This window comes from Trichosurus vulpecula, chromosome 5 (assembly GCF_011100635.1).
Source record: "Trichosurus vulpecula isolate mTriVul1 chromosome 5, mTriVul1.pri, whole genome shotgun sequence".
In the NCBI taxonomy this organism is placed as follows: Eukaryota; Metazoa; Chordata; class Mammalia; order Diprotodontia; family Phalangeridae; genus Trichosurus; species Trichosurus vulpecula.
This window is the reverse complement of record NC_050577.1, coordinates 31124402-31149433: the sequence shown is the minus strand read 5'-3', so window position 1 is coordinate 31149433 and position 25032 is coordinate 31124402. Positions and strand designations below refer to the sequence as shown.

Below are 25032 nucleotides of genomic sequence, written 5' to 3'. Positions count from 1 at the left end.
ACATTGTTGTGGTCATTGCAGAACTGTCCTGCAGCTCAGCTTCTTGTGCTAGGCCTTCCTTCTTCCACAGCTTCCCAGGGTTTTCTCAAACTATCCCTTTCTACCCCTTGTGGGGTCCAGTGAAGTCCTATTGAGTTCATGGGTGATTTGTTCAGTCATCCCCCACATCCAATGGTGGCTGCTTTGATTTCAATTCTTTGCTACAACGATATGTACTGCACGAAATGTTTTTGTACAGCTGGGTCCTTTCCCTCTGTCTTTTATCTTTTGAGATATGGACCTAGAAGTGGTGTCGCAGGGAGGGAGGGAGGGAAGGAAGGAATAATGTTTACTAAGCACCCGCTGTGTGCCGGGCACTGTACTAAGTGCCCTACAAACATTCCTCCCTTTGATGCTCTTGCCCCCTTCCCCCCAGGAGGTTGGGGGAACGGATCCAAATTGCTTCCCCAAATGGTGGAACCATTGCCTAGGCCTACTCTTCCCCAGCCCCTTGGACAATTGCCATTTTCCACTTTGGTCATCTTTGTCAATACAGTGGCTGGGAGTGGAGGGAGCCTCAGGATTTTTAAAAACTTTGCCTTTCATTTATTGTTAATGATTTGAAGGTTTTTCACGTAGTTGTTGATAGTTTGCATTTCTTTTTGTGCCTGTCTATGTCCTTAGATCATTTTTTGTTTTGTATTGGTTCCCTTCATCTTTCGTGCCAGGCTTTCATCACAGATCTTTGCTCAGCAGTTTGCCTTCTGGTTCTAGCTGCACTGATCGTGTCCACAATCAGAAGTGTCTGGGTTTATCCCCGGCAGTGTTTTTGGTCTCTTACTTAGTTCAGAACTTTCCCCTCATCTGTAGATGCAAAAGCCTCTGCTTCTCTTCTCTGTCTCATCCGTTCATGGCCTTGTTCACTCCATCGCCTAGATCCACACTGTGCCTTCCCAGGGCGTCATTATGCTATAAATGAACCGCCAGGTCCTCAGCGATTGGTTGAACACGGAAGGCCCGTGAGGAGCATGTTCTAATTCTTGTTTTCATCACGTGTCAGAGCGTGTGAAACCTGATGAGTTGCTGAATCTTGGGACCTGAAGGGCACCTCACAGCCCCATGCAGAGTCACCATGTGGTAATAGTTGTGCCAGTTTTGCCAACTACATTAGGGTCCCAAGAAGCCTGTTGGTCCCTCCGTCAGTCAGCTGTCTCCTTCCTTTTCTGAGGCGTGGCTAGTCTGCCCTTTCCTAGCACACTTGGTTGAGATTTGGATTGGGGACCATGATCAAGGGGTTTGTGGCTCGGGGCAGAATTGCTGCAGACCACACTTCTTGACGTTCTGACACCATTTAAAACCACGGGGCATAGACATTTCATGGGAAGATCAGACCTAAAAGCTGCCCCCGTTGGATTGATTTTGTCTGTCCACATTATTGCCCACAGGGAAAACGAAGCCCTCTCCTTTGTTCCAAACTCCCTTCCCTATTCTGTGCAATCTCCGGGCCTGGAACAGCCCCCCATCTCCCATCTGTCAGTCCACTCGCCCCTCATTCAGACCTTTCTTCAGCCACCGCCCTCCTCCGGGAAACCTGTCCTGAGCAGACAAATGCCTGCGAAGTTAGGGTGGCTTATGTAAATCAGGAATGGTCCTGAAATGTCCTTGTTAGAAGAAAAGGCCCATTGTCTCTCTGCGTGTTGGGTGGAGTACTTGTGCCCTCTGACTATTAATTCTTAAGTGACAATCAGGCGTTTAAGGAAGCATCTGCGTTGCTATTCTGTGGACTTGAGAGCAGGGGTGTTGAAGCTGTCAAGCTTTCAGCCCGCCATCCACACCAGATAGATCAGCTGTGCTGAAGTGAGCCCACAGATGCACCGTCGTCCCCTGCGGATGCCCGCCTGCAGGTACCTCAGTTTAGGGTCTAAGAGAAGAAAGAAGTCACTGTACCCTGTCCTCCCCATTCCCGTTCCCCAGTGCGCACAGACCCGTTGTTTTTGCAAATGCAAGCAGGCCCTCCCCTCTTTCCCTCCAGAGCTGCCAGGGCCATCTCTGACCCTGTGATTTCTTCAAGGCTCCTGTCACTTCATAGCCTCAGGCAGGGGATGACCTCACAGTTGAGTGGAGGTCACTCGACAATGACTGGACCTCCCCATGCTCCCTGAACTAGAACCAGGAGATCATCAGGCTTTTCTTACCCTGACCCTGATCCTCAAGGTAGTCCCAAGTCTTCCTTGACTGCTGGGCCTGAGAGGGAGGGAAAGGTAAGAATGCTGTTGCTCATTTGCAGCTACCTTCCCCTTTCCTTGCCTGGTGGCTCCGTGCTTGTTCCTGCATCTTCCCAGCCTCAGTCCCTGTTAGTCCTGCTCCTCCCACCCTAAACCTAGAGCTCCCTTTGTGAAGTCTCCCTTTAGTTGGGGGCCCACCTCTGGATCCTGGTCCATTTGAGGTGTCTGTGCTGCTTCTGCTGCCGCCGCTGCTGCCACCACTGTCCAGGGATTGGCTTCCAGGCTGTAATTACCAGACAATTTGGACGTGCCACATGTGGTCATTGTGGCTGAGCAGAAAGAATAAGGGTCTGGGAGTCAGGAGAGGCCTGGGTTGTGTGAGGGCTGGCCCCCACACTATCTGAGCTCCATGTGTGAAATGGGAATGACAATGACTTTAGTACTTCCCTTACAGGTCACAGCTGTCAGATGAGATGAGACGCACGGTGTTTAGGGAGCCTTAAAAGTCTTGGGAAACTCCATTACCATTGTCATTAGGGATCTTTCCTTCCTAGCCCTTCCCCAACAAAGGAGCGGATGGCATGGCTTTCACTCAACCCAATAGACACATATATCTGTCTCCTGTGGAGACTTGTTGAGACCCCAGCCCTCCTCCCTCTAGCCCCCTTCATTAAACTCCCTCTCTGATGATGTGAAGGGTCTTCTTCACTGCCCTTGAGTCTGAATTTCTGCCTTGAACTGCCGCTATGTCTCAAGTCAGTTTTGACCAAAGCAGAGTCGTTGGCCAGTTGAGAAGGCTGGACCTCCCACCTACCGGCCTGGTTCTCTAGACACCATCCAGGGCTCTCCGTGGGTCAGGCCTTCTCTCTAGCCCCTCCCGCTCATGGCTGCTCATGACATGGGCCCACAGCATATGACTTCACTCTGGTGTCCTGTGGGGACATCCCAGTCACTTCTGGCTTCTTGTCTGAAGGTCCTTCTTTGGGAGGTGCTTTGCCAGTAGAGAGGGCCGCTGTACCTCAAGCTCACCATGAAAGATCTCGTGGCCGGCTTCCTTCATCCTGTTTGTGATGGTCTCCTCCTCAGTAATCCTGTGGGGATGGATGCTTTTGTATGTAATCACCATGTTTTCCTCAGCTTCTCCCCTCCCATTCCCTACACCGCCTACAGTTCTAATTCACTAGAATTTTATTCTGGTTAATTTATCTTATAAAATACTTAGGAGGGGTGATGACCGAGGAGGGGAGACTTACAGGCTGTTATCCTTATCCTCCCTTAGTGTGCCTTGGTGCTGGCTGACCCAAGGTAGGTCAATCAATAAGCTTTTTATCAAGGACTAGCCATCTGCCTGTTTGAGTCAGGAGTGGAACCTTCCTTGGAAGTCTCCTAGATTGGGGAAGGGGTCTAGGAGATGTGTGGAAATGGAGATTGAAGGAGAAAGAAGACAAATTTTCACCTCCTTAGAAAGGCTACCGAGGGCCCCTCTTTGGAGCCAAGTAAAAGCCCCTTCTTTCTCCTCTTCTGGGCTTGTAGAATTCTTCCCAGAACCCCCCTCTCTTCTCCCCTCCTGGTTGTTCTGCTGAGGTTGTTCTGCAGAGTCATCAGTGGCCCTGAGATTGAACCTGAGGCCCTGGGAGAGCACCACCCCCAGACCTGCCCCCAGCCTCTGTGAATCACCTGTTCAGCCTTGGATCCACCCAGCTCTCTTATCAGCCATACCATACAGATAACACTGCCTTGCTGGCCATCGTTTCCAGCACTTAGTTCAGTGTCTGGCACATAGTAGAACAGAACAAATGCATGCGACTGGTTGCTCCCCTCCCTCGCCACATGCCACCCCTTGGTTTGGTCCTGGAAGGTAAGTGTGACCACTTGGTGTGCCCCCCTCAGCAGCCTTTGCTTTTTGGGGTTCCCTCTAACCCAGGCTGTAACCCCATCCACATCCTTCTGGTGCTTCCTGAAGGATTCCCGGGGCATTCTCCTTCCCCTTTGCATGAGCTATATCTGTATGTGTGTGTCCATATGAATATAAACTTGACTCCTCCATTAGAATGTAAGCCATTGTGAAGAGTCTTCTTTGTCCTCCCATCCCCAGCCCCTGGCTCACAGCAGGTGCTTCATAAATGATGGGTGGGTGAACTTAGATATAACAGTGAGGTGAGAGCCCAGGAGGTCTGTGGCAGAAGTCAGAAGTCTGGGCCTCTCCTCGGGAAGAATGCAGAGTTTGATCTGGAGATGAGAGAGCCGGCTAGATATTTTTCAAATGTGTGTGGGACCTCAGAGATAATGATGTTGCTATTTTTGTAATAGTTTGAAATAATGTGTGATTAAGGACAGGATTAAGCATGTCTTCCCAGCTCTCCAGAAACCTCTCCCAGTGTAGACCTTGAAAGGGAGCAGAGTAGCTTGGAGACCAAGCAGAGTCTATACCCCACAGCACTTTGCTAATAGAGGAGACCTCGAGCCCCCACACAGCCTGCTGTCCACACAGTCCTGATAAACTTGGCGATCTGGTCTCTAATCCCACAGCTGCTTAGAAATAGCCTATTAAAGGGGTGGAGGGAACTTGCTAGAGATAGACCTATGCTGACTCTGTGGGAGAAGATCCTTCCCCCCCCCCCAAAAAAAAAAAACAAACCCAAACCCCTGCCTATCAGTAAGTTAAAACATCAAAGCCAGCCTGGCAGTCCAGGACCATCCCAGGGGACCTCAGTAAAAGCCTTCATACCATTGGGCTTCTACAGTGATGGGTACTTAGAATATGACCCTGAGTCATCAAGAACAAAGGTCACCTGAAGTGTGTTTTAAAAAGCAGGAGGGATAGGATATTTTTTAAAATTTCCAACCCCAATCATTACCAAAAAAAAAAAAAGGTTTTGGCACTAAAAAACAGCCTTTCAGCTGCCCAGAAGCTCAGGCCTACTTTAGTCTGCTGACTGAACCGGGGCTGAGGAGGAACAAGGAACGTGTGGAGATGGAGCAGGAAGCAAAGTTTGGTGGAGGAGTAGCCCCAGATACTTCTGCAAGCTGAAGTGGAAAACTGGCCTCACTGGCCCAAAGTGGGCACACCTGGTGCCCCGATCCAGGACACAGGCGAGCAGGCATTTCCAAAGGGGACGCGAGCGAGGGTTAGGCAAGGCCTTCCAAAGAACTGGCTCGAGGAAATGGAACGGGATTCAAACATCAAAGCAGAAAGTGTGGGGGCAAGGACAGAGGAGAACGTGGGGGGGGGGGCCGGCGGCCCACCGAGGGCAGGCGTGCAAAGCACTCGCTGTTTTGTCTTGTGTGATCTTCACAACATAGGGGTGTTGTTATGACCCCTTTACCATCAAGGAAACAGGTGGACTGATTTGCCCAGAGTGTCTGAGGGAGAATTTGAACCTAGGCCTCATGCTATCCACTGCACTCCCAGCCACCACAAAGATTTTTCATGGAAGAAAGAAGAGGTAAAGCAAAAAGAGAGTGAGAGTCCAGTTTCACCCAGCATTTTAGAGTTTACAGCCCTGTGGAATAGATAGTGCAGGAATTCATAGCATCCCATTTTAGAGGTGAGCAGATAGGCTTAGATCTGTCTGGCCATCAGCAGCACAGGCCGGAATGGAGAGGGCTGTAGGAGCTTCTTGAAAAGCACCACGTGCTGAGAATCAGGTGGTGCTTTCCCTTTTACATCTGATCCTCCTCTGTATTTGTTGGATGTTCTTGAGACATCTTGAAGGCTGTCTCTCTCCTTCTGGTAAAATTAAGAACATTACAACACTAACCCCATTTTACAACTGACTCCCATTTTCTCCTCATTTGGGGGGTTTCTTTCTAAGTAGTCATTGATACTATGTGAAAATGGAGCTTGTACGACTGTTTCCAGTTGCTTCTAGATATGAAAGGGCTGGAATGTCGGGTCCACTGAGCCACTGGAAAGCAGTGCCTTGCTGTGCTTGCTCCTGGGAACATGCTTTTTCAGAAGTCATGGCCTTACCATTATATTACTTCAATACAGAATTACAAAGGTTGGCACATCTCAATTCAAAAGCACATTAAATTAGATTTCTGTCACTGCTTTAATAGTTTTAAAATTTCCATTATTGGTAACTCCTTAGTCTTATGCCCTAGACGAAATAACTTTTGTTATATTCCTTATCATTCAGATAATTGTGCTTGGAACTGTGAGGTTAGACTCATTTTAAACAAAAATCGTCCTTGGTCAGTGGGGGTTGGATGTGTAGAAGCCCAAGCTGAACCTCCTCAGGCGTGAGGCCTAAGAAATAGGAGCCTGTGTGGAGTCCAGTCTTTTCTCTGTGGCATGACCTGGAGGGGAGGTCACTGTGGGTGTTGGTTGACACAGTGAAGCTGCTACTTGGCCATAAGCTGCCTTTGTTGAAGAGTCAGATCTGGGTTTCAGCCCATGATAGGTTCCCCACAAGTGAGAGCAGCCCAGAGCAGCACAGAGCACAGGGATGCATGGAATGCAGAGAAGGTCAGACAGTATCGTATCTGCAAAGGAACCTGACTGCTGAGCATCACTGGTACAGGCTTCACCTGCGATGAAATACCTTTTGGCCCCAGAAAAATCTTGAGTCACATGGAAGGCCTGATTGTATTCCAGGCTGTAGAACCACATTAAGGGGGTGGTCAGAAGGTGCAGAAGGAGCCAGCCGCGGTGTGCATTTGTTTTCAGTGGCTGTCCTTATTTATTAGAAGGGAGAGCTATTGCCCTCCTTGGTGGTGAGAGTTAGGAGGGGGAAGGAGGGTAGTGACAGTGATACAAACAAGGAGAAAAACAAATTGCTTAAACTGAAAACCCAGTGATAGCTAAATTAGTCCACTGGAAACAAAACTGTGCAAAAATGTTTTTAATCTTCATAAACTGGAGAGCTTCCTGATAATGTACGGGGACAGTGACAGGGCCAGGATGCCACAGTAGGGTCAGCTGAAAGACTTGGGGCAGGTTGGCCTGGAGCCGGGAAGATTATGTGGCTTGTGATAAGAGTTTACCTGGATTTTAGCCAGAGCGTCGGATAAAGTGTCTCGGCCCATTCTTAGGGAGAAGATGGATGGGTGTCAGCCAGGCCAGGCTACCTTTAGATTTAGAATGGTTTAATGGCAAGGTGGGAGTGGGCTGTCTGGCATGTGTAAGACTGTCATTGATGGTGTGGACAAAGGCATATCGGATGAGCAGGGGTCAGACAGCCGGCGGGGCTCGGTAGCTCCCCCAGTGACAGAACCAGCGTCCAGAAAGATCTCGACATAGCCAGCACAGGATGGGGGAGGCATGGTCAGACTGGAGAGGTCTGGGACCGATTCCACCATCACTGCGTACCATGCCCTGATCAGAACAGGCCTGGAGTGCCACCTCATGAGGACTATACTTGTAGGCTGGTGACTGTCCAGAGGATGCAGCCTTGAGGGAATATCCCCACAGGAAGACTTGGGGATGGGATGGTCATCAGGCAGGAAATGACATTGTTGTGTATTTGAAGAGAGAGCAGAACTAAGAACAAGAGGCAGAAGTTGAAAATGACAGAGTTTGATGCCAGAAAAAAGTTTCATGTTAACCATCCAGAAGTGAATTTGGGGGGCTGAGGTAGAAGCCCCTCGCTTGCAGTGAGGAGGCCCTTTGGAGTGTGGGCTTATCTAGATAGCTAATGAGGCCCTGTCCAGCTGTAAAATTCTGTGATCCAGGTCATTAGAGCCCTTAGGAGGGCAGAATCATCTTGGCCTCCCAGGAGGGCGCAAGACAGGGCTGACCCAGCCCAAAGTCCATCTTCTTTGCAGCTGCCGACTTGGCCTTGCCTTCCTCCTGTCTGTGGGCATCCATTCTGCTCTTTTCATGCCCCCACCCAAGAGGAGAGTCTGGAAGAGCTACTTGAATCACAGTTGATATTCAGGGACAAGCAGAAGTGCCAGGAAGCCGCTGCTGTGAACGCCCCTCTTCAAGTGGACCCAGATTTAGCCTTTAGGGTGGCTTTGGTCCTGCCCGGTGGCCTGGCACACACCTGGGACTCCTTCTCTGGCTCTCCCAGGACACAGACTCTTACTGGCCTTCTCCCTTTAGACGTGCCCTCTTTCCCTCCATTTTCCCTGAGACCTGCCCACAGAGGCTCCCAGTTGACAAGCCTATTGAGGACATTTCAGTTGGGACTTAGACTTTCCACACAGCAGCCCCTCAAATGCCCCCAACTCCTGAGAAGGGGGCTGCCCCATCCTACAGTTAGGAGCTGTGCAGATACTTTCCAACGTGTCACCGGGCAGTTTTTCGCTTGTCATTTAGAATTGGAAAGCTTTTTAAAATGAATACTGATAGTTGGATGAGGTATCTTGTTTCCAGTTAACTTGTTGAAGTTCCTAGTGGACTGGGTGGTTGGGCAGCCAACTGCCCTGCAGGTCTAGGGCTGGTGGAGTCATCACTTCTCCAGCCCCCTCTCCTTGTCTTTGCTCAGCGGTCCCTTCCAGGCAGCTTGGCCTGAAGGCAGGAGAACATGGTGGCTGGGCATCCTCCTTTTTAGAAGGCCTGGTAGAGTGTTAGGGGGTGGGGATGGGACACTTTGGTTCTTCTCTGACTTTGACCTTAGACAGGTGTCTAGCTGTCTGCTCTCCAGCTTTTTTATCACTTTGCCTCCTAGTCTGGTGAAGGGCAGCAAAGACAGGAACAGGAGCCTCCCCTCCCCACAGGCTCACCATGAGCAGAAATGGTCATAGGAGCTTCACACTGAAAGGGGCCTAATGGATGCCCTAGTCAGTGTGTAGAAATGGATCCCTGCAGGCCACATGTTGACTTAGAAAACCACAAATTAACATTGTGTTGTATTTTTATTTATTTTGTTAAACATTTCTCAGGGACATTTTAATCTGGTTAATTCCCACTCAGGAGTCTCAGGGGCTGTAACCCTGGATGCCCCAAGTTTGACATATCTGTTACAAAGAGGGGGGGCCAGTGTAGGGTAGGGGATATACTGGGAAGTCAAGGTAATCATGGATACAAAAAATATCAATTTTTATTTGGAAAAAAAAACCCCACCTGCAGTCCACCAAACCAAATAGAAAAAATGGTCTGACGCAGTTGTGCACTGCCTGCTTGAAATGCCTGAATTTTATCCCAGAAAACATTTGAGAAATGAGCCCCCCTCTTTTGGGGGGGCAGTAGGGGAGGGTGGAGCATTTTACATAGTCTCAAACAGCATCAGTGGGTAGGGTTGGTTCTGCTGAACTATTTCTGCCCTTTATTGATTTTAACCTTTGGGCAGAACAAATGTGACAATTAAAGCAAAAGGCATCAGCTAAAATATTTTTTGGTTACCTCAGCCAGCTGCGTGAGGCCCAGAGGAATGACATGATTTAACTCATCCCTCAGCTCCTTAATAGCACAGGAAGGACGGAAGCCAGTCTTTGGCCTCCGGTCACTGAGTGTTTGCCCCTGGAAGTCTCTGCGGGGCGATGGCAGGAAGCGAGCCGTGTTCTTGTCCGCCGCGCTTTTGACTCTCCCAGAGGCGATAGTGGAGAGTGGGTCCTCAATACTTGGGTGCTTGTTGGGCACGTTGGCGTTGGTGGGAGGAGCCTCAAGAGCCATCCAGTCAGGTCTGCTGCCCCTGCTCAGAGTCACTGGGGACAGTTTTCCTGACAACTCCCGATGTGCCTCTTTTCAACTCCCCGGTCAGTTTGTTCAAACACTGTCCTTAGACACAGTACCTCCTTGTTGCACAGCCTGCCATCCCAAGGACGAGGAGGGCATAGACACCCCCCTCCCCTAAGACTTGGCTTCAGGGGTCACCACAGCCGCAGAGGTGAACCCCATCATTCCACCATCATTAAGTCTCCTCCAGTGGGATATGACTGGCTCCAGTTCCTCTATCATCCTTGGTTGTCCTCCCAGGGGCCAGTAGAGGGAGAGTCAAAAAACCAGCCGGTCCCTCAAGACCCTCCAGCTCTGAGGTTCTGTGGCTCTTGTAGTCATTGAAGACAAAGGAGGTCTTCCATACTGGGTGATGTGTGTAGAAACATGGGTTCCATATTAGAAAAGACAGCTTTTCCAGAGCTCACAGCAGGCCTGCCCTCCATACGATGAGTGATCCCTCTCTCCTGAGGTCTTTAGGCAGTGGCCGCAGTGACAGTTGTGGGAAGGTTGTAGAGGGGACGTGTGGGCCAGTGGGTGCCCTCTCCAGCCCAGCTTAGTCATTTGAGATTCCTTATTCCTTATTCTGGCCATACAAAAGGGATTTTAAATTGAACATAAAAACCCCTACTGTACCCAAGCTTTTCCTTGCCCCCACCCCCCACCTCCGTCTCACTGCCAATCATTAGCGTTTTATAGGTTTGGTTTGGAAGATTATTGAGGGGTCTGCCCAAAATATAGTTTTTAATGGATATGGATTCAAAAGTCCAGAACTCCAGACTGATACCTGAGCAGAGGCTTGGCAAGCCTTGCTCCCAACTCATAACCGAGTCAATGACAGAGACCACGTGGCCACTGGGTGCTGGGGCTGGGCTGGTTCATCACTCACCTGGTCCTTGCTACTGCCTGATAAGCTAGGTTTAGTCTTGGAGTGTATCATAAAACTTTTTCGCCTTTCAAAGGTATATCTCTAACAAAGTGTTGTCTTTTTAAAGATGGCTAAGTAGTCTTGAGGTTATTACTAATCTTTATGCCTTTGAATTCCCCATCCCAAAGGCAGTTTTCTCTGGGGTTTTGCTCCAGCCCTCATTTCTCCTCTGCTTCCACTGGTTCCTCTCCCCCACCCTTCACACCCCTGGAAGAGAAGCCACTGCTTCCACATCAGGCACCACCCCTTCAGTCCGTAACCCCCTGCAGGCTGCTTTCCTCTTCTCCTGCTTCTTGGGGGTCATTGACGACCTCTTGGTTGCCGAGTCTAAGGCCCCCTTCTTTGACTTTTTTGTCAGCCCTCATCGCCCCATCCTTCAAGATATCCTCTCCTTTGGGGACTTCTTTGTGCCCTTCTCCCCAGTCACTAACAGTGGGTGCCCCCCATTTTCTGGGGCTCTCTTCACTGATTCACTTATTGCCTCTCCCACCTTTCCAAACTGCCCCCATTTCCTTCTTTGTCAGTGGCCCTACCAGCCTGCCATTTACAGCGTCTGCCACCGTACGTGGCAGTCGCCCATCGCCACCGATCCTGCTGCTAAAATATTTACCCATCCTCCTCCTTTTGCACTCTCATCGTTGGTTCTCTGGACCAGTGGTTTCCAGAATGGGGCACATGCACCCCAGGGGGTCTGCAAGACTGTCCATAGAGATGTGTGAATGTCAAAATTCTATTTTGTTTCTACCAAAAAAGAAAGAACTCAAGCTTCATTCATGTTTAATACACAGATTAACATCAGTCCATATGACAGCCAATCCCACGGCCCATGTGGCACTCAAGGTGTCCTTCCTGTTGGGTGCCAGAAGAGGGGCAATTCCATAGTATGGTACCCCCCATATGCATTTGCTGTTAGCATGTTACGGCATGTGTGCCCAGTCACGTGTATTTCAGATCATAATACATAGTTTTAACTGGATTAATTCTCACAAAATGGAAATGTGGCTGAAAAAAATCCTTGGGAAGAAACTGCAAGAAGATAACCGTAATGATGCAGACATGACTGAATAGCAAGAACAGGAGAGTCGGCCCCAGGGTTCCTGATCAGTCACATTCCAGAGCAAAACCGACAATGAACTCGACTCAGAAACCCTCACCCCCACATTTGACATGAGAGATTATTGAAACCCTGTGGGGTGTCTTCTCTCCTTAGTGATAAACGTTTGAGACATTAGCTAATGGTGCTTAGTTATTAGGATGGACAATGGTGTGCAGCTCTCATCTCTGCATGCTTTAAAAAACTGGCCTAAGAGTGCTGAGAGGGTCGTTGAGTTTGGAACCAGTTTGTTGAAAATCTAAAAAAGGTCACGCTTCCCAGTTAGTTTGCAAGAGCAATATGGAAAATTTTAGTTGGATTGCAACCAAAAAATGTGAGCATATAACAGTTGGAAGGGGTTGAAAGATGCATATCTGAAGGTTCAGCAAAGCAAACTGAGACACATACCCTCTTAGTCACTCAGACTGGAAATCTCAGGTCACCCTGGCCGCCCCCTCCTCCTTCTCTGACCCTCATCACCTCACCACTGGACCTTTGCCACAGCTGCTGGGGGGGAGGGTCCTACCTGCCTTAGTCTCTCCTCACTCCAGCCCGTCCTCCATTCAGTCCCTAAAGTGATCTGAATGTCACTAAAGTGACCCTGTCGCCCCCAGGATGGAATAGAAAATCCCAATTGGCATTCGAGGCCCTTCATGCCTCGCCTAGCCCCCACCTACCTAGCCTTCTTACACTTTGCTTCTGGCCCCCTGGCACAACTCGGCTTCCCCTCTTCATCCTTGGAGCACTCTCTACTTCGCTGGTGCCTTTCAAGAATAGATGCTGTGAAGTTTTTCATCTTTCTCTACACCCCACCCCATCACCTGGCGTAATACTTTAAAGGGTGTAGAATGTTTGTGGAAATGTTACTGAATTGCTTTTCTGGATTAACATGATTTATCACTTAATTGCCTTTCCATGTGGAGGTTTGTTTCTGTACTTGGTGGGGGGGGGGTGGAATCCATATGTTTATTGGAAGAGGAGTTTGGGGTGACAGAACAAAAAGGTTCCTTTTTCCTCTTTGTTATCATAGAGATATATGCGTTGATAAGCTGAAAGTGACCCTTGTAATTTAATTTATTTTAATTATAAAGAAGAGGATTGTAAATGAAACTGAATCTCCAATTTTAAGCCTTAATAGCTTAAAATCATGTACAAGAAACATGATAAAAATGCCTCAGAGTACTTTCAAAACTTCCCTGACTGCACTCCCTCCAGAATTTCCTTCTGTTCTCATTTTTGCACTTATAAAAAAAAGTTCAAATGACCTTTTTTATTGGCTTTTATTGATTGACCGACCCCTCCTTTTTTTCTGTCTCCAGATTTTGGGATGGGGGAAGAAGGAGAGAGAGAAAGCCCTAAAGCCCTTGTGACAAATGATCAGTCCAGCAAAACCAGTTCCCACTGTATGTCCAGAAATGAGGCTTTCTTTCTGCTGCTTGGCCCCCTCCCGTAGGGGGCTTCATCCTCCACCCTCTGCAGAAATGCTGCTCGTAGCATCCACGTTCTGGGCCTTTCAGAATGGTTTTCCTACCTCTGCCTTGTAATAACTTTGTACCACTTCTGTGTTCTTTCCCATAGTGCTGGCCCCAAAGGTGATAACATCTATGAATGGAGATCGACTATTCTGGGGCCTCCAGGATCAGTCTATGAGGGGGGCGTCTTCTTCCTTGACATAACCTTCACACCAGAATATCCCTTCAAGCCTCCAAAGGTAAGAAGCATCCTGAGTGAATGCTGAATCTTATCTGTTCCCCCAAGAACACCTGGCAACAAAAGGGTTTGGTTGGCCTAATTTGTTATCATTTTAAAGCCCACTGAGTCGGAACCTGATTCAGGTCATCCACAATAGAATCCACCTGGGCCTGAGGGTCTTTATAATGGGATTGTGGACAGAGTGGTCAAGAAAGAGCCCCCACCTTGGCCCTTGGGCTCTGTGTTTTTTGGCTTCAGGCCTCACATCTTTTGCCCCAGAGTGCACCAAAAAGACAGCTGCTGCCTGTTGGGGCCGCCAAACTGGCCTTTTCATGGCAGCATGCAGAAATGTCAGCCGTGGCTCCATCTTGCCTCTCACTTGTCAAATATCAGAGCTGAACATGCTTCATCGTCCTGACCTTTTTTCTGAATCAGGATCTCTCACCTCCTGTCCATTAGACTGTGGAAATCCAATTATCCACAGTGATTTAGAGTAAATTGTTCTAAGCTGTATAATTTGGGTAAATTTACAAGTGCCAAAGAAAAGGTGGGAAATTGTGGTTATTTTTAATATTCTGTTCATATAACATTAAGGACCTTGGAGTCTTGTTTTAGAAAGCCACAACTAGAAAATCATCTTTCTCAGCCACTTAGAAGTTTATTACTTGATTATAGATGTCAAAACTTGGCAGACTTCTTAATCTATGTAAATAACTGAAATGTTTGTCAGCATGTGTCTTTATTTTCCTTCTTCTGTGCTTAAGTTGTTTAGTTTCCATGAGATTTGTCAGTCTGACAGCCCTGCAGACTGGACAGTGGACATGAAAATTAGGCGCCCTACTTTAATGATGTGCTTTCATATTTGTTTTAGCAGAGCTCACCAGTCAGCGTGAAAGGCTCAAGGCAGAGGCTTTCGTTTTGGAGGGAGGGCAGATCTTAGATTGTGCTACTCACAGTGACTGTGCTTGATTCACCTAGTTCCCTGGTGTTTGTGGAAAGAGCCCTGAATGGTTAGAGTTCAGATGAGGAGGGGAAGAGAAGAACTATAAAAAGCAGACACAAAACCCCAAGCACCCAGCCACACAGGATTTCTTAGTGTTGGGGCACTGAGCCCAGAACGCCCCCATAGCTCCTGCAGTGCAATTTGGTCAAAAAGAGGGGCAGCACCCTCTGGTAGAACTGTTTTCAAGATGTAGATGCTTACAGAGACACATCGATTCCCTGTGCAGGACACTCCACCTGCTGTTGGGACTCCATGCACGGGGTGCGCCAGGGATGGAGATGTTCTATATGGATCATGGTAGGAGAGCGTGAGGGCCCCTCAAGGAGGGAGAACCGCCTCCTTCCTTGTGGAGTGGGACCCCACAAATGTCTGAGAACAGGAAGCAGCAGCCCTGATGTTATTGGGAAAATACTGTGCTGTGAACAGCACTGGACCAGGAGTCAGGAAGACCCGAGAAGTGGCTCGGTGTTGCCTGCAGGAGCAGATAGAAACTCCTCTACTTGGCATTCAGAGCTCTTCACCACCCATCTCTCCACTCCCCCATGAGAGGCTGGACAGTCCTTGCTAAAATCCCAGCCCGTCCCTCTCAGTGCCTGGGCTCCTCCTGTGGATTGTCCCCGGTTTATCCTGTCTGTGTCCCCTCTATTCAGAGAGTTTTCACATTGTCTGCCCTCCTAGCCTGGGAGCTCCTGCCTTCCTTTGTGCCTGGTACAGAAGCGCTTGATAAACGCTGATTGGCTGTAAATGGCCAATTCACAGCATTGCTCTTCAGAGCTAATCAGTACTTTCCATGGGTAAATTGTGACGAAATGAATGTTTTACCCAGAAATGTGTTTGATTGGCAGCCAGGCAGTGTTGTGCTTCTCTCACCCTGGGGCTCTCTGCCCCCTGCACCTCCCCCAGAGCCCGGCCCACAGTTTCTGGCTGGCTGGCTCCTCCGCCCTCCTTTCGGCCACCAGCCCTCTGCTGCATCTGCGGGCCCATGGAAGCCAGCCCTTTGCAGAGCAGGGTGTGTGCACTGTCTCCCTGGGCTGTAAGCATGAAATCCTAGTACTTAATTCAGGCTTAAGATGCCTGTGTATTTTGTTGTGGTCATTTTACCAGCATGATAATAGGCGATGTCTGTTCTTCTTAGCCCCTCTCTCCTTGTTGATAATGGCCTAACCCCTGTGTTGTGCGGCTCCCAAGGCAGCCTAACAGAGGATGCCCAAGGAGACTTGCCACGAGCTTTGACAGCATCAGACCAGTGTCTCATCCCTTCCTCTCTCTCCGGCCATGTCAAACTAGAGAAGCACAGACTAGGCTCATTTTTAAGATTTTCCCAGTTACTGTGACGTGCTGTAGCTATGTGTTTTTAATTAATAAAGCAAACAAATCAATTGTGCAGGACTTCCCAAACACATTAATATCACTTTTACTTTTTCAAGTAAAATACAACCACTTTTTCTCCGCCTCCTCACACACATCTGTGCTACTTCCCCAACATCGTAATGGATGCTCAGGGAGTATGAACTAATTTTAATGTTACTCTAAACAAAATAAATTATAAATTGCTCTGAAACCATATATAAATTATTTGTAGATTCTGTCCTATTTTTATCTTTCCATTCTGGATTACACGAGAGCTGTATTTCTTCTATGAAAAGAACTAAGTTACCAAAAGGTTCTTTGGGGTGGTGTTCATGCCTGTGAAGAGGAAGGAGTGGTTTTCTCATACAGATGAGTTACAGCATGTCACTGGCTCCTCAGAATCCTGTGCGCTAGGTAGCCGCAGGGATCGGAGCCCACCTGGGTAACTATAAGTGACACGTGAGAGACCTCATAGATCTAAGAGTTCTAAGGGAGTTGACCAAGGCCTCGTGGCAGGGACAGGATCACATCTACGCTTCCCAGACTCCAGGTTCAGCATCTTCAGCCCTATCCCACGTTACCCTTCAGAGTAACGGCCAGAGTACCAGAGAGGGCAGGATAGCAGGTCCTGCCAGCTGGCAGCACAGGCACGCTTTCTCCATGTATCCAGAGGGGTGGTGATCAGTGGTGGAGGGAGTACCTGCACCCCTCAGAAATCATCAGTCCTCTCTGCAAACGCACAGTTCTGTTCATTGACAGTAAGATGATGGTTTCATTCATCTCTTGAAATTAAAATAGTTTGGGTCATTTTTTTTTTGTTCCTTGACACATATCAGCTTTCCAAAACAAACAGCACAGACACCGGGGGGCTCTCTGACATAATGAAACATTGGACTAATCTGTGTTTGTGAGCTCAAAAATAGCCCAACTAGTTTCGTAGCTTTTATGGAGACTATTTGGACTCTGGAAGTGACAATGCTCGCCATTCAGGGAGGCATCCTCCCACAGAACCAGCAGAGTGAAATCCCTTCCGCTTTCCTCCCTCTCACTTGGCGGTCCTGAAGCGCCATAGAGCCCAGCTCTGTTTGCTCAATAAATGCGTTCTCTGAGCCATGTGGAATTGGGGACTTTCTGGGAAATCCTGTTTCTCAGACAAGAGGAGCCAAGTATGGGAGATGGGGTTGGAGCACCCGGTGACATGGAATGTCAGGGCTAGAAAGTGGTCCTTCCAGAGAGACTCTGGAGCAGTGTTGCTCAGCTGGGGCCAGCTAACAGATTTTGCTACCTCTCCTCCATGTTTTTGGGTTACCGTTTTGTCTTTTTATTAACCTCTACTAAGTTTGCAGCAGCCCATTTGGAATGATCTTTCTATTCACTCTCAAGTCATGTAATTTTACCAGCTAACACAAGAGGTCAGCAGATAACCAGCCATCCTCATAGTTAGCCTTGAAGGTAGGGAAGATGTGGTTTACATAGAAGACTGCTTTTTGCTGGCCTTAATACTTATTGCACTTAACATTTGTTCATCTTGAAATTTATTTCAGCCAACCTTGTACGTCACTGGCAGGGGTGATCTCAGACCTGCTTCTCCCCAAGTCCTTGTTCTTTCTACCTTCATTAGCATCTGCTCTGGGCTGGGGGGGGGACTGGACTGGACTTTGGGAGAGATAGAGAGATGAGAGGTCCCTGTGCCCACAAGGGAGGGGTTGACAGCCCTTGTAGCTACACTGTTATATCGGGAATAAGTTTGCATGAGATTCTGATCGGAGAGAAGAACCTTGCAGATCACCTAGCCCAAATTGCTTATTTTACAGATGACAAAAGTGAGACCCATTGAGCAAAATATGTTATGCTCCTGCTGTGTAGGAATCACTGAGCCAAGTGCTAGGGGAAATACGGCACTTAGAAAAGATATAGTCCCTGCCCTCAGGGGAGTCTCATAAGAAGGCAAGACAGATATTTGGTCACAAGAAAAGGCTGGAAAGGTGGGGTGAGTGCCAGATTTGAAAGAGCAGTATGCTTTGAACGCCAGCCAAAAGCTTGGAGTTGACCCAGTGGGGCATCCCTAAAGTTTTTGAAGAGACGAGGGATGTGACCTGATGATTGAAGAAGGGGAAACGGAGGCTGGGAGATCAGGGTGCAACGAGAGTCTTGCCTACGTTAGGCAGGTAATAATGGAAACTGGGAGAAGACGTATTGGAAAACGGTTGCATAGGTAGAACCAATAGGCTTGGGCCGTTGTGACTGAGTAGGAGAAACACTGGAGAATTAGGACCGCTGGATCATTTGGGGAGCAGTTTGTGGGTGGGTGGAGATGGGAGCCAACAAACTTGAAAGGGTTTGTGAGGAAACAGAAGTGTCAAGTAGGACACTTTCTTATAAAAGTTTGTCAGTAAAGAGGAAAAGAGATGGCATGGCAGCTGGCTGAGGTGATACAGTCAAGGGAGGATGTTCTTAGGATGGGGGAGAGAGCTTACTGTATTTTAGCTGGTGTAGAATGGAGCAGGGTCTCGAGTATTGGGGAAGGCATTGCCATCAAAGCAGAGGGATAGACTGAGCAAGAAGACTCTCCTTCCTTCCCCTGTAGGTGGGATTAGAAAAGGAGAAATTGTAATTTAATTCAAATGTCTTGGTGTCTCAGCTGTTGTCACAGGGTAACTTTTCTCCCTAGGTTACGTTCCGGACAAGAATTTATCACTGTAACATCAATAGCCAAGGGGTGATCTGTTTGGATATTCTGAAGGACAACTGGAGCCCGGCCCTTACCATATCTAAAGTGCTCCTTTCCATCTGCTCCCTGCTCACTGACTGCAACCCTGGTAAGATAAGAGGCTGCCCTAACTGACCCTGTGAATCCTCGAACCCTCAGGAACATGTCTTATGTTTTAAACAGATTAACCAAGATTTCTTAAAAAAAAAAAAGATACAATGCATGTTTTACTTTAACATTAACCTTAATACATATATGTGTGTGTGTGTGTGTGTGTGTGTGTGTGTGTGTGTGTATGTATATGAACAAAGAAAATCAGGATAAGTCTATAGAAATGCGTCCTATTGGAAGAAATGAGGTCTCGAGCAGTGGAGTTTAGCTGACTCCCATGACACTGTATTGGGTGCTGGGGGGCCTTTCTTGGCTCATTAGCTGAAGATCAGGTTATCTGCATCATTCTCTCTCTTGGATCTTTCTCTCTCCTAGCCTCTTTGGCCAACTGGTCGTCCAGAAGTCATTAATCTGACAAACCCCAGCAGTGTCTTCAGCTTTGTATTGGCAGCTCAGCTTTCCCCAGTTCCACCTAAGACTGCCACCTTTGCTATCGTGCTGGTTGTCTGTGAACGCACTATACATATATATATATACATACACACATACACACACACACACACACACACACACACACACACACACATACACACATATAGGAGATATATAGAGATGTGTGTGTGTGTGTGTATGTATACACATATGATACATATTTGCAGAGCTACAATATTTCTGCTGCATTTTAAATAGCAAACATCTCCTTTTCAGCATGCACTTAAATGGAAGTTAGGAAATTGAGCTGAAAGTATTTTGGCTACAATCTTGAATTGTAAGTTTCCTGAAAAATTGGATGCCATTCAACTCAAGAAGCATTTACAAAATGCCTACTGCGTGCAAAGTAGATTGCTTTAAACTTGGAATTCCATAGTAATCCTTCACTTCTATGAAGGCTCCACTCCAGGCAGCATCAGCTAGGTGAAATACAGTTATAGAAGTGGATGGAAGGAAACAATTCCTCTGAGCAAATGGAGCTCATTCTAGGCCCCTGGGTCACTATCACTCAGTTGTCTTTGCCCAGTGAACTAGCCCTTAGAAGTTTGAAAAGAAGTAGGCCGACCACTGGACACACAGGATGGAGCACCTCTGTGCAGGAAGAGGGATGCGTCTTTTTTCCTCCACTTTTCCCCAGGACAGAGCTTGGTCATAATTCAAGAGCATTTGGTTAATTCTTTGCGCTTGCACACGTTGTTATTGTGTCCAGTTCGGTTCATGTGACTTGTATGGTGCTTCTGAGGATTCTCGCATTCATTGTGGCTCATGACCCAGTGATATTCCATTACATTTCTCCATCATGATTTGTTGAGCTGTCCCCTGATTCACGAACACCTGCTTGGTTCCAATTCTTTTCTACCTCAGAAAGGGCTTCTTGTAAAGATTTGCCCAATTAAGGGACCATTTGTTGTGTTGGACCTCTGTGGGGCCTATCTGCCAGACAAGACAACAAGCCTCTGTCACAAGCTTTCTCTTTGTCAGGCCATGTGCGAAGCACTGAGGAAACGAAGGGCAAAATCATCCATCATGCCTGCTTTGGAGGGGCTCATCTCTTAATGGAGGAGACAGTGTGCAGATTGTCCACACATGGGACAGAGAGAGAGATGGATGTGTCTATATGGATTTGTGTGTGCGTATGCATGTATGCATACACACACAGTGGTATAAGGCACTAGTGTGGGGTGGGCGAGAAAAGGAAAAGCTTTTGCAGAAGAAATTTGAGGTGAATCTTGAAGCCAAGGGAGGAGACCATTTTAGGAATTAAGTGCAGCCAGGTCCATAACTGGGAGGAGGATGTTTGACCAAGTATCAGTACATATGTGTAGTCTTCTATTAGAAGGGCACTAAGCAGTGATAGAGAGAAAAACTGGGACAGGCACTAAACTCATTGGATCTCTGAATCAGAGGGTTATAAGCATTTGAGTCACTTTCTTAGCCTAATTCCAAATTGGGTTCTTGAACGGTGAGAAGAATTCACAGTTCCATCAACGACGTAGTAGTGTCACCTGTCTTCCCATAGTTCTTCTACACTGTCTATCCCCCATTTTTTTTTATCTTTGCCACTTTGCTGGGTGAAAGGCAAAACCTCTGAGTTTTGATCTGCACTTCTCATAGTCTTCTGATTTAACCAAACCTAACAAAACTCTGTAAATTATCTAGATTTCCTCTAGAGTAAAATATGAGAAGAGGATCCTAGATGCAGGCACACTGACAGCAGAGAAGAAAAGATAAATTTTTAAAAGCAGAAAAAATAACTACAGAATCACAATACCCTGGAGATACTGAATATGATTGCTAGTCTAAAATAACATTACAGTAGCATTAATGTTTTTAACTTAGTGCCTGTCTCACAGTTGTTTCAAACGTTTACTACTTTTTTTGCTTGTTTTGGGACCGAGTTGTCCCTGCTTTGCCCAGGTTGGAAACAGAACGGCCGTTAGGCCCACAGCTTAGCAGCGTGAGAGCTTTGAACCAGAGCCAGTTCACCCACCTTGGGTAGCCTAGTCGTATCCACCCTCTGCCCACCACCAAAATTGTTCATTGATTGCTTCGTCCATGTTCATTGGATGCAAGTGTTTGTCCATGCGTTAAGACTTTAAATTTTATTTGCTCCTTCTGGTCTAAATAAGTAATGCTTTCCTGTGCTTTCTTTCTAGCTGACCCCTTAGTGGGAAGCATCGCCACTCAGTACATGACCAACAGAGCAGAACACGACAGAATGGCCAGGCAGTGGACCAAGAGATACGCTACATAAATTGGGTTTTCACCAAATTTACATTATTTGTCTGTGATGGAAAGAGCTGCTTATGATTTTGAAAGGGTGGGGGGAGGGTGGGAGCTGATAAAGAGTAGGGTATTTCTATAACAGATTTTATTCAGTCTTTTATTTCCTAAGATTTTGTTGTTGTAACTTAAGGTATCTTGCTACAGTAGACAGTTAGAATTGGTAATAGCATCTTTAAAGACTGTCATTAGTTCTGCAACATTAGCTCAAATCTAGTGCAGAAGAGGATGTACACTTAAACATTTGGGTTCTGTTGCTTGCAATATGTAAAAGATTAAAAACAGCTTAATTTTGTACAGGTACACATGGCATTTATGGAAAGTCCTTCCAAGACTACCCTTTTTTTCCCTTTCTTCTTTTTTTTTTTTTTTTTTTGTAAAAAAGATGTTGGTTTTTTCCCCCGTAAGAGGGAACGTTGATATTTAACAATTGCTTTTTAGAGACTGTCATCTCATGATATATAATATGGACAAGTGGATATATGGCACCATACAGGAAACGAGTAGTTAATGTATTTTATTTTATATGCCAATCTACTTTAGCATGAAAAGATTAGAGGTTTTAATCAGGACTTAGAGAAACCTGTAGTAAAATACCTTAAGCTGTTGAAGTGTGAGGCGTGGAATAGGAGTCACTCAGTGGATTGGTTTGGTTCTATGTTGTGGGCTACTTCAGTCTGCCTTTGTTACTGTGCTAATAAAAAGCTATTAAAAAACAAGGCTGCACCCCTAGTGCTGAGTCACTTTCTTTGTCTCTTGGTGGAGGTTTTATTGAGGAAAGAAGTAATGTTAACTGAAGTCAGGCAGGGTTTGATTCATGAAAGCAATGGTCTGGGGCTGCTTTTCTCCACTGCAGATGTGAAAACTCTTACATATGAATATTCCAACCCAGCCATTCTACTGCCTAGAGGTTTAGAGTTCTACAAGACTGACTGGCCTACAGAGTTAACTTTACCACCAGAATGCTGAAGTGAATGATAATTTAGCCTTCGAGCCCTAAAGCCGGTGGTTCCCAAACTTAATTGGATTACTGCCCCCTTTTCAAAAAAAAAATTCACTCAGTGCCCCCCTGGAAATCTACTTTGTTTAACCCTTTAACAGTTTTTGGTTTAAATTTTTGTCATTTCAAACTACCCCCACCCCAACCTCATCATTCCAGCACCCCTAAGGGGGGCAGTTTAGCCTATTTTGGGAACCTATGCACTAAAGCAGAGCTGTCCAAAATACGGCCCACAGGCTGCATGAGATTTTTTTGTTTTGTTTTGTTTTGTATTTTTTTTATTTGATATTTTTAGTTTTCAGCATTGATTTCCACAAGATTTTGAGTTACAAATTTTCTCCCCATTTCTACCCTCCTCCCCACTCCAAGATGGCATATATTCTGATTGCGCCATTCTCCAGTCAGCCCTCCCGTCTGTCACCCCTTTCCCATTACTTTGTGGTAGGGCAAGATAGATTTCTGTACCCCATTGCGTGTATATTTTATTTCCCAGTTGCATGCAAAAACAACTTCTATCATCCCCCCTTTTTTATCCCCTTGCCCTTATTTTCCTGTGGGGTAAGATACCCAGTTGAGTGTGTTATTCCTCCTCAAGTCAGATCTGATGGGAGCAAGATTCACTTATTCCCCCTCACCTGCCCCCTCGTCCCTTCCAACAGAAACTGCTTTTTCTTGCCACTTTTATGTGAGATAGTTTACCCTATTCTATCTCTCCTTTCTCCCTCTCAATATAATTTTCTCTCATCCTTTAATTTTGTTTTTTAGATATCATCCCTTCATATTCAATTCACCCTGTGCCTTCTGTCTATATATATATATATATATATATATATATATATATATATTCCCTTCAACTACCCTAATACTGAGAAAGGTCTCATGAGTTACAAATATCTTTCCATGTAGGCTCTTTTTTTGATCATGGCTTTCAGGGATACATTATCTGTCCTGGATCTATTCTCCAGGTTAGTAGTTTTTCCAATGAGATATTTCACATTGTCTTCCTTTTTTTCATTTCTTGGGTTCTGTTTTATAATTTCTTGATTTCTCATAAAGTCACTAGCTTCCACTTGCTTATAAGGTGGTATTTTCTTCAGTGGTCTTTTAGGCCTCCTTTTCCATTTGGCTAATTCTGCCTTTTAAGGCATTCTTCTCCTCATTGGCCTTTTGTAGCTCTTTTGCCATTTGGGTTAGTCTATTTTTTAAGGTGTTATTTTCTTCAGTATTTTTTTGGGTCTCCTTTAGCAAGTCACTGACCTGTTTTTCATGGTTTTCTTGCATCACTCTTACTTCTCTTCTGAGTTTCCTCTACTTCTCTTACTTGCTTTTCCAAATCCTTTTTGAGCTCTTCAATGGCCCGAGACCAATTCCTATTTTTCTTGGAGGCTTTTGATGTAGGCTCTTTGACTTTGTTGACTTCCTTTGGCTGTATGTTTTGATCTTTTTTGTCACCAAAAAAAGATTCTGGAGTCTGAGTCTGAGTCTTTTTTAACTGCCTGGTCATGTTCCCAGCCAACTACTTGACCCTTGAGCTTTTTGTCAGGGTATGACTGCTTATAGAGTAGGGAGTACTTTGTCCCAAGCTTTAGGGGCTGCGCTGCTGTTTTCAGAGCTACTTCTGCTCCACCATCACTGCAAGCTCTGCCACAGCAGCACTCCTCCTCCCCCAAGAACCACCAACCAGGACTACAACCCAGATCCGATCAGGGCAAAGCAAAAGAACCCTGCTTCTGCGCCAACAAAGCAGCTGATGCTGGAGCTCTGGAAGCAACCACAGGAACTTCCCACTGCTGCTGCCCCTGGGGCTGGCCAGCCCACGTACCTCTCTTGCCCCAATTCAGCAGTTTCCCCACTAACCTTCTCTGTTGTCTTTAGTGTCTGTGGGTTGAGAAGTCTGGCAATTGCCACAGTTCAGTGATTCATGGTTCCCAGGCCTGCTCTGCCTAACTCCCAGTCTGCTTGGTCCTGGCGCAGCCCGCACTGGACTGTGCTGTGCTCCCAGTACAGTGAGATACACCCTTCCCAGCGACCATCCAAGCTGTCCTGGGCTGGAGACCTGCTTCCCTCTGCTATTTTGTGGGTTCCACAGCTCTAGAATTTGTTCAGAGCGATTTTTTACAGGTGTTTGGAGGGACCTGGGGGAGAATTTAAGCAAGTCCCTGCTTTCCAGCTGCCTTCTTAGCTCCACCATATGCAATTTTAAGCAGCCTGCCTGTGGGTTTTAATTTTCACAAGCAAAAAAATAAAAATAATTTGCATGGAATGCATATTAGATTTTTTTAATTCCATCACTAATAAATAATCTTGTTGATTGTTAATTTTCTTTGGTGTTTTTAAGCAGTATTATGGACAGAACACATCACACAGAATTTTCAATCAATCTGTGGGATGCGTTCCATCTGCATAATGCAGACTAGTTAGTATGCACCTACCTTTATACTGTTGTGTTGTTGCTTTGTTGTTTTGTGTTTGCTTTCATCCTTCGCGCCTTCGTGTGTCATAGTGATGACACACGTTCCCTCACTTTCTATTAGTGTACTGTATTTTTTTATTCTGGGTGTGG

General features: G+C 46.7%; 1 protein-coding gene across 2 annotated transcripts in view; it reads left to right on the top strand.

Moving 5' to 3' along the window:
- UBE2E1 (ubiquitin conjugating enzyme E2 E1) overlaps nucleotides 1-22189 on the top strand; it is a 56468-nt gene extending 34279 nt beyond the window's left edge. For both annotated transcript variants that reach the window (XM_036758482.1, XM_036758481.1), the window contains 3 exons: nucleotides 13407-13539; nucleotides 18545-18692; nucleotides 21343-22189. In XM_036758482.1, the coding sequence (XP_036614377.1) occupies nucleotides 13407-13539; nucleotides 18545-18692; nucleotides 21343-21440 (379 nt within the window). In that variant the 3' untranslated portion in view covers nucleotides 21441-22189. The remainder of the gene's footprint in view (nucleotides 1-13406; nucleotides 13540-18544; nucleotides 18693-21342) is intronic.
- The last annotated feature ends 2843 nt before the right edge of the window (nucleotides 22190-25032 follow it).